This window comes from Phodopus roborovskii, unplaced genomic scaffold (genome assembly GCF_943737965.1).
Source record: "Phodopus roborovskii unplaced genomic scaffold, PHOROB, whole genome shotgun sequence".
NCBI lineage: Eukaryota > Metazoa > Chordata > Mammalia > Rodentia > Cricetidae > Phodopus > Phodopus roborovskii.
The window spans coordinates 14,280,525-14,297,212 of record NW_026126563.1 but is presented as its reverse complement, the minus strand read 5'-3'; the positions used below and the strand labels follow the sequence as shown (position 1 = coordinate 14,297,212).

The 16,688-nt window shown below is 40.2% G+C and overlaps 1 protein-coding gene across 2 annotated transcripts in view; it reads left to right on the top strand.

The window, feature by feature from the left end:
- Positions 1-16,688, top strand: part of Osbpl1a (oxysterol binding protein like 1A) — a 168,162-nt gene that overhangs the window by 51,859 nt on the left and 99,615 nt on the right. For both annotated transcript variants that reach the window (XM_051202119.1, XM_051202120.1), the window contains one exon: positions 15,463-15,569. In XM_051202119.1, coding sequence (XP_051058076.1) covers positions 15,463-15,569 — 107 coding nt within the window. The remainder of the gene's footprint in view (positions 1-15,462; positions 15,570-16,688) is intronic.

Sequence of the window (16,688 nt, the reverse complement as noted above, 5' to 3'; positions counted from 1 at the left end):
GTTTCCTATGAGTTTCTTCAGAGAGCCTTGGCAGAATTAAAGAAAACCAACTTTGAAGGCATGTTACCAGTTTTTAAAGGGACAGCAGCGTTATTCTGTAAGAATAGGAACCTGTAAGAATTAGCCCTTGCTGTAGGGCTAATACATCCTCCAGGGCCATGGCCTAACAGTGCTGGTGACTGTGTCTATCTGTCCCTTGCTCCAGGTCTGTCTGTGGCACCCACGCCCCTCACTCCTTGGTGACCTTGGTCACACTGTCCCATCTCTTCCCTGTATGGCAACTTCTGCTCTGTTGCTTTACACAGGCCTCCTCCCCTCTGGGAGTGCTGTCTCCCAGCCTTGAGCTTCTCACATGTATGAAATGCCCTTCTCCCTCCCTATACCCTCTTCTTTCTCCCCTTCTCCCACTCCCTCCCCCTCCCCCATCTCCCTTTCTCTGCTGAATGAAACAAACATCCTACTACTTATCTAGCTTATATATTTGCAACTTATTTCTCTAAGAGTCAGGGAAAAAGAAGTATGTGTTTGGTTAGTAAATGCAAGGTTGTTCAAATCACCTTTTAGAAACAACCAAAAACATGGCAAGCATTGGTGGCACACACACCTTTATTCCCAGCACTTGGGAGGCAGAGGCAGAGGCAGGTGGATCTCTGTGAGTTCAAGGCCAGCCTGGTCTACAGGGTGAAAGAAAGGGGGCGGGGAAGAAGAAGAAAGAAGGAAGGGAAGGAAGGAAGAAAAAAAGAAGAGAGAGAGTGAGGAGACAGAGAGAGAGAGAGAGAGAGAGAGAGAGAAGAAAGAACCAAAGTAGGGAGGAAGCCAAGAAACTTCAGTGGTGTACATTCTGGGCCACATGCATCCCATAGTCAATGCCTGTAACTTTTTATATCATGCCCTTACCCTCTGGATTCACTGTTTTATTTTTAATGTATTGCATTTAGTTTATCTTATGTGCATGCACATATGTTTGTGTCTTTAATTTGCCCTTATTACTACTTTCTCCTTACCCCCATTCATAGGTCTTGTTTTTTTTGCCATGTTTTAATTATTGAGTTATACCGTTTCCACCCATTCCCCTTCCCTCCTCCCCTCTCATCTCCCACCATCCTCCCCGGCCCCCATGCTCCCACTTTACTCAGGAGACCTTCTCTTTCTCCCCTTCTCAGGGTGGATCCCTGTATATCTCTCTTAGGGTCATCTTTGTTACCTAGGTTCTCTAAGGTTGTGGCCTGTACGCTGGTTGTCTTTGCTTTATGTCTGATATCCACTTATGAGTGAGTACATACTATATTTGTCTTTCTGGGTCTGGGTTCTCTCAATCGGGATGTCTTTTTCTAGTTCTATCCATTTGTCTTCAAATTTTAAGATGTCCTTGTTACCTCCATTGTGTAAATGTACCACATTTTCTTTATCCATTCATTGGTTGAGGGGTGTCTATATTGATTCAGGTTCTAGCTATTATAAATAATGTTGTTATTAACATAGTTGAACAAATGTCCTTGTGTTGTGAGTGTGCATCCTTTGGGTATATGTCCAAAAATTATTGGGGTAGATTGATTCCCAGTTTTCTGAGAAACTGCCAAACTGATTTCCAGAGCAAGCTGTACATATTTGCACTCCTACCAGCAATGGAGGAGTGTTTCCCTTACTCCACATCCTCTTCAGCATAAGCTGTCATCATAGTTTTTGATCTTGGCCACTCTGACAAGTATAACATGGAATCTCACAGTTGTTTCAATTTGCACTTCTGTGATGACTAAGGATGTTGAGCATTTCCTTAAGTGTCTTTTGGCCATTTGAGATTCCTCTGTTGAGAATTCTCTGTTTAGATCTGTACCCAATTTTTATTCTTTTATTGCATTATTTGGTCTTTTGATGTCTAGTGTCTTGGGTTCTTTGTATATTTTGGAGATCATCCCTCTATCAGAGATGGGGTTGGTGAAGATCTTTTCCCATTCTGCAGGGAGCCATTTTGTTTTGTTGACCATGTCCTTTTCTTTACAGAAGGTTTTCAGTTTCTCAGTGTGCTACTGATGATCTATTTAGGAAGTGGTCTCCTGTACCAATACATCCATTTGGACTTGAGTTTTGTGTGTAATGATAGATATGGATCTATCTGCAGTCTTCTACATGTTGACATCCAGGCACCATTTGTTGAAGATGCTTTCTTTTTTCCATTTTATAATTTTAGCTTCTTTGTCAAAAATCAGATGTTTATAAGTGTGTGAATTGATATCAGGGCCTTCGATTCCATTCCTGCGCCTGTCCGTTTTTGTGCCAAAACCAAGCTGTTTCCATTACTGTAGCTCTACAGGAGAGTTTGAAGTCAGGACTGGTAATGTCTCCAGAAATTCCTTTAATGTACAGGATTGTTTTGGCTACACTGGTTTTTTTGTTTTCCATATGAAGTTGAGTATTGTTCTTTTGAGTTCTGTGATTTTTTTTTTTTTCTGAGATTTTGAGGGGTATTGCATTGAATCTGTAGATTGCTTTAAGATGGGCATTTTTACCATGTTGACCCTACCTATCCAAGAGCATGGAAGATCTTTCCATTTTCTGGTATCTTCTTTAATTTCCTTCTTCAAAGACTTAAAGTTGTCATACAGGTCTTTTACTTGTTTGGCTAAAGTTAACCCAAGCTATTTTGTTATTAATGGCTATTGTTTATTCTCAGCATGTTTATGATCTGTATATAGTATATATCTACTGATTTTGAGTTAATCTTCTATCCTGCCTCATTACTGAAGGTGTTTATCAGTTGTAGGAGTTCCCTGATACAATTTGGGGGTCACTTATGTATACTATCATATCATTGGCAAATAATGAACATTTGATCATGTGTTTTTTTCTTTCAGTTTGTTTATATGATGAATTACATAGATGGATTTTTGTATGTTGAACCATGCCTGCATCTCCTTGGTCTTGGTGGATGATTTTTCTGATGTGTTCTTGGATTCAGTTTGCCAGTATTTTCTTGAGTATTTATGCATTAATGTTCATGAGGGAGATTGGCCGTAGTTCTCTTTCTTAGTTGTGTCTTTGTGTGGCTTGGGTATCAGGGTAACTGAAGCCTCACAAAAAGACTTTGACAAAGTTCCTTCTGTTTCTATTGTGTGTAACAGTTTTAGGAGTATTGGTACTCTTCTTTGAAGTTCTGGTAGAATTCTGCCCTAAAACCATCTGGCTTTAGGCATTTTTTGGTTGGGAGATTTCCAATTACTGTTTCTATTCCCTTAAGGTTATAGGTCTGATGGGAGACATCATTCTGTAAATATGTTTTTGTTAATGGTTAATGAATAAATCACTGTTGGCAAATAGGAAGGCAAGATAGGTGGGACTTGAAGACAAGGAGACTTCTGGGAGATGTAATAGTGAGGATTCAAGGTGTAGGTATTTGAGAGAAGAGGCCTGGACCCTCTCTCCAGTAAGGTAAGACCATGTAGAAACACTTAGATTAATAGAAATGGGTTAATATTTAAGACAGGGTTGCCAATAAGAAATGCTAGTAACAATTCAACAGCATTATATCTAATATAGTGTCTCTGTGTGTTATTTGGGGCTAACATGGCTCTGGGACCAGGCTGACAGGAAAACTGCTGGTAACATAAGGTCTATTTAGTTTGTTTATCTTGTCTTGATTTAATTTTGGTATGAGGTACTTATCTAGAAAATTATCCATTTCCTTAAAGCTTTTCAATTTTGTGGAGTAGAGGTTTTTGAAGTATGATCTGATGATTGACTGAATTTCCTCGGTGACTGATGTTATGTCCCCATTTTCATTTCTAATTTTGTTAATTTGGATATTCTTGATGGGAGAATTCCTTATATGTTTCTCTTACCAGTAATAAATAAAATACTGTTTGCCCATAGTCAGGCAGGAAGCATCAGCAGGGCAACCAGACCAGGAGAATTTTGGGGGAGGAAGGCAGAGAGAGAGAGGCTATGAAGAAACACCATGTAGAGACTGGGTCAGGCGTTCTCTGGTAAGATAAGGCCATGTAGAAATACATTCATTAGTAGCCATCAACTAACAGTTTTATAATTAATGTAGCATCCATGTGTTTATTTGGGGCAAATTTGCCATGGGACTAGGCTGGAAAGAAATTCCAGCAACAATTTTCATTGAATTTCAGGAAGTTTTTAATTTCTTTCTTGACCCATGATGATTCAGTTGAGCATTGTTCAGTTTCCATCAATTTATGGGTTTTCTGTATTTAGTGTTGTTGTAGAATTCTAACTTTAAGCCATGGTGATCTGATAAGTTACAGGGGGTTATTTCATTTTTTTTTTTAATCTGTTGTGGTTTGCTCTGTTACTGAGTATGTGGTCAATTTTAAAGACGGTTTCATGGGGTGCTAAGAAGAAGGTATATTCTTTTGTGTTTTGGTAGAATGTTCTATAAATGTCGTTAGGCCCATTTGAGTTATAAAATTTGTTAGTTCTTTTATTTATCAATTAAGTTTCTGTCTGGGAGACTTGTCCAGTGGTGAGTAGGACTGATGAAGTCTCCCGCTATTGGTGTGTGGGGCTTGATGTGTGATTTAAGCTTTAGTAATGTTTCTTTTACAAATGAGGGTGCACTTGTATTTGGTGCATAGATGTTCAGAATTGAGACTTCATCTTGATGTATTTTTACTGGATGAATATGAAATGACCTTCATCTCTTTTGATTAATTTTAGTTTAAAGTCTGTTTTGTTAGATATTAGTATAGTTACACCAGCTCACTTTTCAGGATTATTTGATTGGAATACCTTTTTTCAACCCTTTTCTCTGAGGCAATGCCGGTCTTTAGGTTTCTTGTATGCAGCAGAAGGATAGATTCTGTTTTCATATCCAGTCTGTTAGCCTGTGTCTTTTTATAGGCAAATTGATACATTGATATTAAGGGATAATAATAACTGGTGATTGTTCCTTTTATTTTTTGTTTTTATTGTTGGGGGTGGTATTATATGTGTGTTTCTTTGGGATTTGCTGGTATGGGATTATTTATTGCCTTTGTTTTTGTGAATATAACTATCTTCCTTGGGTTGGAGTTTTGCTTCTAGTACTTTTTGTAGGGCTGGATTTGTGAATAGGTTTTGTTTAAATCTGGTTTTGCCATGGAATATTTTGTTTTCTCCACTTATGGTGATTAAAGCTTTGCTGGATATAGTACTCTGAGCTTGCATCTGTGGTCTCTTAATGTCCTCATACATAATGCCTGACCAGGACCTTTAGGCTTTCATTGTTTCCATTGAAATATTGGGTATACATCTGATAGGTCTGCTTTTATATGTTAGTGCCCTTTTCTTTGCAGCTTTTAATATTCTTTCTTTATTCTGTATGCTTAGTGTTTTGATTATTATGTTTATTATTATTATACTGATTATTATTATGTGGCAAAGGAGGTCTGTAAGTTTGATGGTCTGTAAGTTTCTTGTACTTTTACAGGCATGTTTTTCTTTAGGTTGGGAAAGTTTTCTTCTCTGATTATTTTCTGTGCCTTTGAGCTGGATTTCTTTTCCTTCTTCTATCCCTATTATTCTTAGGTTTGGTCTTTTCAGGGTGTCCCATATTTCCGGGATATTTTGCGTTAAGAATTTTTTGGATTTAACATTTTCTTTGATTAATGTTCTTCCTCTGTCGTATCTTCAATGCCTGGCATTCTCTGTTCCATTTCTTATGTTCTGTTGTTTATGCTTGCATCTGTAGTTCTGATCGTTTACCCAGATTTTCCATTTCTGGAGTTCCCTCAGTCTGTGTTTTCTTTATTGCCTCTATTTCAGTTTTCAGGTCATAAAAACGGTTTCCTTCACCAGTTTGATTGTTTTTGCTTTGTTTTCTTTAAGGGATTTGTTGATTCCTTCTAATTTTTTTTTTTTTGTCTTTTCCTCCATTTCTTTAAAGGAATTTTTAATATTCTCTTTAAGGCCCTCAATCATCTTCATAGTTATTTTTAATGTATTTTTCTTCTGCCTCATCTGCATTGGGAAGTTCAGGTCTTGCTGCTGTAGAACCACTGGTGTCTGGTGGTGCTGTATTGCTCTTTGTGTTGTTGAGTGTGTTCTTACACTGGTGTCTGCCCATGTCTTCCTCTGATCAGTACAGGTGGAGCCTGTGCTTTAGGGGTGACCCTCCTCTTCCAATTGGTACAGTTGTGGAGTGTGGTTGTGAACACTCCTTCAGGTGCAGGCAGGCCTTAGCCTCTGGTGATCACTCCTCCAGGTGTAGATGGCCCTAGGCTCAGGTAGTGTCTCCTCTCGGTGTAGGCGGGGCCGTGTCTCTGCTTGTCACTCCTCCAGGTGCAGGCAGTGCTGTGTGTGGCTCAGGTGATTGCTCCTCTAGGTGCTGGTGGAGATGAGGCTGAGGCTCTGGTGGTCGGATAATTTTTGGTGGCCAGGGTTGCCTTATTGCTGATGCTATCTCCTGGCTTGGCCAGAGGCACTTCTTAAGATAGTTTCTGGAAGCCTCAGCTGTGGATGCTTCTGGTCCTCTCTCCCTCTGCTTCGGTGCCTCTCCATTGGTCCCTGAGACACACGTCTGTCTGTCTCCCTCTCTGAGCCCCTCCACTCCCACACAAGGCAAGCACCCTCCCTGCAGGGCTCCATCGCAGACCTGGTTATGTACATTTTGAAGATGCATTCCCACCCTGCTCTAAATATGATGCTTTCCAGGCAGTCTAGCTTCTCTTTTGCCTCCCTTGGTGATGTGCAGCTTCTGACTGTGTCTTTGATGTTGTGCAGCTTTTTTGTGCCTGTAGCTTTGGATTTTGTTCTGTGTACAGTTTGCTTGAGTATCTTTTTCCTAGCTTACAGACTCAGTGGTGACCTGTTTTCAATCTAGAAAACTTTTAAACCATTTTCTCTTAAAATTTTGTTCCTTTTATTCCTCTTCCACCAGAAGAGAACATGCCAGACACTTTCAGACCCTTCTTATTTATCCCCTAGCTCTTAGTTTCTCTGAATGTTTCCACGTTTTTCTGTTGCATTCTGACTTACTGCTTTGTGTTGGCTGTGTGTCGGGATTGGATCCAGAGCCTTGCCGTGCCAGGCAAGAATCTGCTGAGCTGTTTTCCACCCTTCTATGTTGTGTTCTGATAATTGTTTGAAAATCATTTTCTAGTTTTTTTTTTAATCTCTCACTTTTGAAATTTTTTTTTTATTTTGTTTAATCCCTTGAAGTTGTAATTTCTAGTCTTAATGCCTTTCTGATTCCAGAGCTGGAAGTTTGAAAATGTGTTTTGTAGGCCTGAAAGATGGCTTAGCAGATAAAGGCGCTTGCCATGAAGCCTGATGACCTAGTCCAGTCCCTGGAACTCAGATGGTGAAAGAAGACAACAGATGTCATGTTGTCCTTGGACCTCCACGTGTGTGCTGTGATGTACATGCACACGCACGCACACATGATCGAAGGCATGCACACGCATGTACGCACACATGTGTGCACACACACCACACATACAAAATAAAATAAATGTAAAAATTTTTGTTTTCCAATGGCAATGTGATCTTTCTGATGTCTATGTAGTTGTAATTTTCTCTCTCCTTATTATACAGATTTTTAAAGCCCTGCAGGTAATGTTTGAGTCTACAGGACGTCGCCTCCCCTGGATTGCGTCTTCATTGAGCTCTTTCTTGGTGTGTGTTTCACCCCTTCCTGGATGTTAAGGCTTCCCTACAAAGTAACTCTCAGGCCCTGTTGAGGGTTCAAAGGTTCTTCTGTATCCTGGCTAGTGTTTTGAAATTGGAATTTCATAACTAGGTGATTCACAGATCTAGGGATTCTCAATTGTCCTGGCTCCACCCAGAACTATAGGCAAATCACCCCTCTCTGTTGCTGGGCCCAAGGGAATACAGTGTATGTATTCACAAGGGTTAACAGCCTTGATTTAGGAGGGCGTCTTGGTTAGAATTTCTATACTGTGACAAAACACCATGATTATAAGTAAGTTGGAGCGGAATGGGTTTATTTCCCTTACATTTCTACATCATAGTTCATCACTGAAGGAAGTCAGGACAGGAACTTAGAGCAGGAACCTGGAGGCAGGAGCTGATGCAGAGGCCGTGGAGGGGTTGCTTACCGATTCACTCCCCATGGCTTGCTCAGCCTGCTTGCTTTTAGCACCCAAGGCCACCTGCCCAGTGACGGCACCACACACAATGTCCTGGATGCCCCCACATCAGTTAATAAATAAGAAAACATTCCCATAGACTTGGCAGCAGGCTAGTTTCATGGAGTACTTTTGTCAGTTGAGACGCTCTCTTCTGAAATGACTCTAGCCTGTGTCGGCTGACACAGGAACTAGCCAGCATAGAGGAAGTGCACCAGAGTGACCTCGGGTGTCAGTCTCTGGGTTCTCACAGGCACTTCTGTCCTTACTCTTGCTCACGATAGCCTGCCATATCAGCCTCGACTTTTCCTGTCGTCTATGGGTCTCCCTTTTGGGCCCTGTTGCGTGTCCCATTGCGTTGCTATTCCAGTCAGCATCTTCATCAGCAGGATGGGGAGATGAGCCTTTGGTCAGCCCAGTCTGCCAGCTTTGCTGTCGTAATTGAGCTGTTCAACTCCATATTACCTGTTTCAGAAACTCAAAGCAGGGTACAGTTTCCAGCCTACAGTTTCAAAACTGCATCATTATTATTTATTTTTATTAATTTAGTTTTTATTTTTATTTTACATATCGATCCCAGTTCCTTCTCCCTCCCTCCCTCTTTCCCTTTCTCCCAGCATCTCATACCCCCTAACCACCCTCCCCTCCCCCACTCCACATGTAGGGTGATACCCTCCAGGAGGTCATCTAAATCTGTCAAGTCATTTGGAGTAGGGACTAGGACTTCTTTCCTCTCTCTAGGTTAAGGGAGTATCTCTCCATGGAGGATGTGCCCCCAAAGTCCTTTTGTGCACCAAGAATACATCCTGGCTCCACTGTCTGAGGTTCCTTAGACTGTCCAGGTCTTCTAACTGAGTCCCATTTTCAGGAGGTCTGAGTCAGTCCCATGCTGGATTCCCAGCTGTCAGTCTGGGGGCCCATTAGCTCCTCCTTGTTTAGGTCAGCTGTCTCTATGTGTTTCTGCAGCTTGGTCTTAGGAAGAAGTCAGACTTTCTCTATTTGCAGATGATATGATAGTTTACATAAGGGACCCAAAAAACTCTACCAAGGAACTCCTACAGCTGATAAACACCTTCAGCAAACTAGCAGGATACAAGATTAACTCCAAAAAAAAAAAAAAAAAAAAAAAATCAGTAACCCTACTTTATTCAGACGACAAAGGGGCTGAGAAAGAAATCAGAAAAACAACGCCCTTTACAATAGCCACAAACAACATAAAGTATCTTGGGGTAACGCTTAGCAAACAAGTGAAAGACCTATATAATAAGAACTTTGTGTCATTAAAGAAGATACCAGAAAATGGAAAGATCTCCCATGCTCTTGGATAGGTAGGATAAACAGTAAAAATGGCAATCTTGCCAAAAGCAATCTACAGATTCAATGCAATCCCCATTAAAATCCCAGCACAATTCTTCACTGACCTTGAAAGGATAATAATCAACTTTATATGGAAAAACAATAGACCCAGGATAGCCAAAACAACCATGTACAATAAAGGAACTTCAGGAGGCATCACCATCCCGGACTTTAAGCTCTACTACAGAGATATAGTCCTGGAAACAGCCTGGTATTGGCACAAAAATAGACAAGTAGACCAATGGAATCAAATAAAAAATCCTGATATTAACTCACCTATGAACACCTGAGTTTTGACAAAACAGTTAAAAGTATACATTGGGAGGAGGAAAGCATCTTCGACTAAACTGCATTACTTTTGATCAACCCTTTCCTTCTCTTTATTCATCCCCACATTCTTCATTTTTCTTCTCACAAAATGCATCACCCCTTCCCACAGCTTCCTCAGCCTGTACCTGCAGTTGCTCTTCCTCTTTTCTGTATGTCTCTTGTCATTATCCCCACCCCCAACACACACACACACACACACACACACACGCATGCACGCGCACACACACGCACACATACACACACCACTGTCCCATCAACCCGTCTATTATTCTCATGCTCACCAGGCCTGCCTTTCCCACAATACCCAATAGTGTTTTCTCCATCTGTCTCAGTGGAATATTCCTCAGTGCAGTTAGAGATGTCTCTTATAGATGAGGCCTTGGTCAGCCCTGCCTGAAGTCATGGTGCCTGAAGGCTGTCCTATGGAGTCTCAGTTGACTATCATCTTGGTCTACTTACTTTGGTAGTGTCTTTTCTTTCTTTGTCCTCTGTTCAGCAACATGAGTTCTTTTTTTTTTTTTTTTTTTTTTTTTTTTTTTTTTTTTTTTTTTGGTTGTTTTTCTTGTGTGTCATGATCTTTTAGCATACGTTGGTCACAAGGTGTAAGTAAGAGCTGGGAGTTCTCCCTCGTCTTATGTGTAGTTCTTCAGACTCTGGGACATCTCTAAGACTGGCATCAGTGTTCTTGTTCTATGCTTTCATGTCACTTTGCACTGTCTCCCTTCCTAGCCTAAGCCGCCTTGCTGTGTAGTTTTGTGTCTTTTCCAGCTCTGGGTAGGTCTGAGAAGAGGGAGGAATGGCAGAGGTGACAAGGACTGCTTGTAGTAAGCTCCATTGTGCAGCCACTGGAGACAGCATCGCCTGGCTCTCAGGCTGGAGGAAGGGGCCAGCAGGTGAGGCAGTGTGCCTGTACAACTGGATGACCTAATGTGGTCCCTGTCTGCCAAAGTCTGTAGCAGTCAGGAGACCGTCATGTGGTTTTTCAAATGTGGACCAATCTCACACATTGACACATCCTCACTCCATTCTTTATGGCACAGACCTTACCAGGATGCCTCCTTGACCTCCCTGGGGGGCTCTCTCCGTCATGGCTCTGTCCTAATTACTGTGTATTTTAATTCTGTTTTCATAATGTCATCTAGGAGCTGTGCAAACCATGCAGTAGCTTTTGAGGGAGTTTCTAGTCAGTTGGATTGAATTTTTTTGCTTCATTTCACTCTTACTTGTTAAAGAATTCAAAACACATGGCCATAGTTCTGCTGGCTGTGCAGTGTGGTTGATCTAACAGGGTCTGCCCCATAGGGTCTCCTGAAAAAAAAGTCAGCTTTAAAAAATTTTAACATATTTTCATTCTTTTTCCTATTCAACTTATGGTTTCTCTGTGCATTCTAAAGTCTTTCTAGACACAATTCTGTGAAGACAAAGGCTTTCACTCTTTTTTTTTCTCACCAGAGCTTTCTTTGTGCATTAAATTGTTATTTATATAATCCACAAACAAATACATTCTTTTTTGTAAATTTTTTAATACAATGTGTTCTGATCACAAGTTTCCTCCAAGTCTCAGATCCTCCCCAACCCCCTACCCACACAAGAAAGGATGTGGAGACACCCTTTGTGTCTCTCTTGTTAGAAAGCAAACAAACAAAACTGCAAACAAACCAGACTGTAAAAAGGAACAGGGAGGTACAAGACACATGCCCTTCTTAGACTTTCTACTCAGCACCTGGCATGGGGCTGTCTTCATGGTTGCTGCTCAGCAAATGGTATGTGACCATGACCTTACTGTGACACTGTCCTCTCTTAGGACAAGCGTTAGGGTATTTTATCCAGCTTGCATTTAGCAACGGTGATGTTATTTTTCTTGAAGATTCAAGCCAGTTCTCCCTCCATTACAGTAGCTTTCTCTAACCCAGAATCTCTTCCTTCACTGGACGGCTCATTTTCAAAGAATGCTTATTTGTTTGCTTTTTGAGTTTTATCACATCACTGATATCTTTTTATTATTTAACTCGTTTAATATGGTACTTTGAGCTATATATCTTATATCCTTTAGTGCAAATAGTGTAAATTACATACCTATAATATACAGATACCGATATGTCTGATATATTTACTCAGTGGATGGTTGTTTCCAAACTAACATCTTAATTTGAGCTAGTAGGTAAATTTGTATTCTTGGATCATGTATACTGCCATATCTCTTGTTTTCTTTTTAAATTTACAATTTTATTCAGATATTACAAGATGATTTATTATTATTTGTACATCTCCTTTTTTTTTTTTTTTTTTTTCACACTTTCCAGAAAAAGCTCTGATATTCTGAGGAGTTCATTTGATTCTGATCTGGGAGTAAAGTCATACTGAAAAATTAATTTTATTCTCTGTGTGTGTTCATTTGTGTGCTTGTATGTGCACACGTGTAGACCAGATGCCACTCTTCAGAGCCACTCCCCTTGTTTTCTGAGCTAGCTTCTCACTGGCCTGGAGCTTACCAGGTAGGCTGTGTGGTCAAGGTTTAGTGAGTAGACTGACAGATGCATTGGTTAGTGTTGCCAAGCCCCACAGAGACCTTTAAAGAAGGCCTGCTAGGGAGGACAGCATTTGAACTATTGTTGGGAAGCCAATATAGATATTTTCCAATTGGAGAAACTTGTGAATATTGGATATGTGACACCTAGAGAATTAATATCTCACACAAAGTTTTTGAAAAAATATAATAGAATTAGGTAAACAAGTAATTTTAAGCACATAGCTTGGCTCTCAGATTTTGATATTATCATCAGAATTATAGACATTAGTGGACTTGTTCTGTGATAGAAGGTTGTCTAAATTGAGATTTAATTGGCTACATAGACAAAAGAAACAAGGATGTTCTCATTATTTTTCAAGCTTATCCAATTAAAACTTGTACGGTATAATCATGAAAAATGACAGATTGTGAGCTTTTTATGTCTCTAAAGTTAAGCTTTTCCCAATATGATCTTCTAGCAGCTTTCATGACTTTAAAAATAATTTTAGTATAAAAATAATTTTCTCAAAATTAGCAATTACATTATCACAAGAGGCCAAATAAGGTAACACAGTGGGCATTTTGCATTCATGTGTGGCAGTTTTGTTTCCGAATATTAACAGCCTAAAGCCTATTTTTAGTGATTCCTAGTTGGTCACTTTTCCCTCTTTCTGTGTGACAGTGTGAACATCGTTGTCTGAGAAGCATGCCTTGCTTGGGAGCTGGCCTTGTGCAACACTGAGGTGGACCATTAGCCAGGTCCTCAGCTGTTAAAGCAAACTGCCACAAGAAATTAAAGTTTATATCAGGAGCAAAAGAGAAATGAAACTCTGTGTGTGCGTGCGTGTGCGTGTGTGTGTGTGTGTGTGTGTGTGTGTGTGTGTGTTTACAAAGCTTGTAGAATGAGTTTGCTGAAGTACATTCAAGCGTACCTTATGTGTTTGAACAATATTTGTTTTGTAGTAATCAAGTATCTAAATCAGAAATTATATACAACCTAGGTTTCATTAGGGATGGTTTGGTGTATGATGTCATCTGTGTCACAAAAAGTGGAAAATTACTAGATTACCTTGAACATTCATGGAAGACAAAGGCTGCATCTGTTTTTCTCTTTTGCGTCCCACAGTTGTGTGTGACATCTGTTACATTTCTATTGCTGGAGTCCCAGACATCCAGCATGTGCTACTTTCTTAGCCATTTAACAAGCAAGTAGAGAATAAACCTTGATGGGGTATACCAAAGATCCAAAACGAAAGACTACGTATGGAAAGTCGTATATTTTAGAATATAGCAGCTTTCTTTCTGCCGTTCGTGTTCATTCGCAGTCGCTGCCCCTGGGGAACTTGTGGTAGAAGGGATACTGTGGGTTCTGCCTGCCCTGATATTAAGGAAAGGTAATTCATTTCTGTGATTACTCAGTCTTCCCTTTTGTTATTCACTTCTGTCTTATGAGTTTAAAGAAATATTTTTCCTATATAGGACCCTTTTCCTTAAATCATATTAATGTAGACAATTTTGGAATATTTGAAGCAAGACTGGGTAAGTTTGGTGTTTAGATTACTCCCTCCCTAGTGTTATGAACACATACTTGCACACGTGTTTTTAGTGATGGGCCTGAGATCCTCAACTTTCTTCTCAGACCATCATTCCTCTCCAGACAGAAGTATTTGCACTTTTTGGGACCTATGACTGGTGCCCTCATATTTGCTAAGTTTTTCTTTGACTTAATTGGCTTTGTTTATGGTCTTAATTAACATTGTCTTAAATAAGTCATGATTATTTGAAAGACCAAGAATCCTGCAGATTTTTTGTTAGGAGTAGCGCCCCCCCCCCCCACGGTTTGGTCCCACAGCCGCACCTGCCCCAAATAACACACAGAGACTCTGTATTTGATATAGAGCTGTTGGCCAGTTACTAGTTTCTTATCGGCTAGCTCTGTCTTAAATATTAACCCATTTTTATTACTCTGAGTACTTTCACGTGGTCTTATCTTACTGGAGAGAGGGCCTGGCATTCTGCTCTCTCTGTCTCCCATCTTGAATCTCCTTCCTACTTCTTCCTCTCTCCTCCTAGTCTCCTCGTCCCACCTATCTTCCTTTCCTACTGGCCAACAGCTTTATATCTAATACAGGGTCTCTGTGTGTTATTTGGGGCTGTCATGGCACTGGGACCAGACCGGCAGGAGAAAAAACCTACTCATAACATAATGGCGCCCATTTTAATGAAAAGTTTTCTGAGATATTAAGAATTTTATTTGGTTGGAAGAATACATTTAAATGATTTTAGTGTGCAATTAACAAAAGGCCATTTCTCTTGCATAAATCTGGGCGAGATGTTCACAACATTTTATTAATTTTAAGTGATATATTTCTATTTTTCAGCTTTCGCTTACCTGCATTGGGTTTTTCTTTGTTCTTTTTCTATCTTTATTTTTAAAAAAATTAGTAAATGCTTAAGATTTGTCCTGCCTGACCAACTCAGGGTCTGATATTGCCATTTTCTTCTTTGTTCCTAGTGTAAATATACACTAACAACAGGCAGTGGACTTCCATAGGAGATACATTTTTGAAAGAACAAATATCAACTTATGCCAACCATTTTTCCAAATAAAAGCTAGAGGAAGTTGAATTAAAGCCGCCTTCAGATATGTTAGCCTCCGTGTCAACCACAGAATTATTTTCGTCTCTTGTTAGCACTTCACTTTTGAATAAAATTACTTTCAGCAGAGACTCATGACAGGAAGTGCTGTGTTACAAGCCGCACTCTCTGCCCTTGCTGGCCGCTTGTGTTAAGCATCACAAAACTGTCCAGTTCCTGTGGACTCTTTAGAGCCTTAGCTGTCCTCCCGGGGTGGCAGGCTGCTAAGAACTGTCTTTTCTTTTCTGGTCCTGTGAAGTACGGGATGGCAGCAGGTGTTTCCCTACAGTGGGAAGAAGCACACGGATGGATGTCCCTGTGCACAGCAGGGAGGACATGTGGAGTTAGTGGATATGGACTTTACGTTAGCAGTACTTCACATCTCTCTCATTGTGTCGGTGTTACCCTACAGTGGGAAGAAGCACACGGACGGATGTCCCTGTGCACAGCAGGGAGGACATGTGGAATTAGTGGATATGGACTTTACGTTAGCAGTACTTCACATCCCTCTCATTGTGTCTACCCACTTGTGCTTCTTTATAGACATGCTTCCATCATTTCTTCAGAAAGCCGAAGTTGTCTCCGAAGCTTCTAGAGAGACTTGCGTGGCCTTGAGTGACTGCCTCAACCTCTTCACTAAACAAGAAGGGGTAGGTCATTTGGAATTGAATTTTTAAAAGCAATTGCTTGGGTGTCAACATGCCTAGTTATCTGATAAGCCATTGTGTTCAAGCTGTTCAAAGGTAGTACAAAATCAGTATTATAAAAAGAAACGAAAACTTCGTGTTCATCGAAATTGAGAACTTACTTGTTCTTGAGCAGGTAGGATGATTGTGAAATAAGCCGTGTTTATATCTTTGGGATGTATTGATGTAGCTTCATTTAATAAACATGTGTAATACTGATCTAGCCAAGGTGGTTGTGACATTTTAATAAGAGGGACAGGAGAATATTCTAGAAGAAACATCTGCATGTGAGAGTTGCATAATACCTTAAGTCTAGAAAAGAGGCGTTAAAGTGCCTATCTAAACTGAACTCCACGATGAACTTTCCTCTGCTGTTTTCTGGTTCAACAGCACACCATGGGAGTCCCAAATCTGAGGAAGAACATCGTGCATGTCCACTCATGGTTCTTTTTGCTAAGGATTAGAATGTTGTAAAATGTCTTTTGGTTCTTTGAACTGGTGTTTTCTTGTCTGTAGGTTTTAAAATTTTCCATTCTCATTGTGTGTGTATGTGTGTGTCTGACTGTCTGTCTGTGTGACTGACCTTTATTTTCTTAATTAAGATACCAGATTTCTTTTTGTTGTAATTTATTTGCAGTATGATCAGAAAGTTGGGTTTGGTAAAATCAGAAACATACAGCTGGTTTATGAGATTTTGTTTGTTTCTTTGTGCAGAGATTGAACATTTTGTTCTCCCATGGGCAAAGCAGAAGCCTTACAAATTCATAACAAGTTTTTAAATTCTGCCTTTGTATGTGTATCACAAATTTTATGTATGATAGTCTCATGTGGAAGTGAAGAAAACACTAGTAGTATGAATTCATTGGAAAGAGTCTCAAGACGACTCCTGTCACAAGCACAGGAGAAGGGTAACTGTGCACCAAGCCTTTTGTTCTTTACCAGCCTCTTTTTCAGAAGGCTTCTGCTGTGGAGCCTGGGTTGGCCTCAAATTTGTGATCCTCCTGCCTTGACCTCCACACAGCTGTGTGCTAGTGATGTAAATGTGCTTTGTTCTGGACATGGATGTGTTTCCCTTTCCACAGT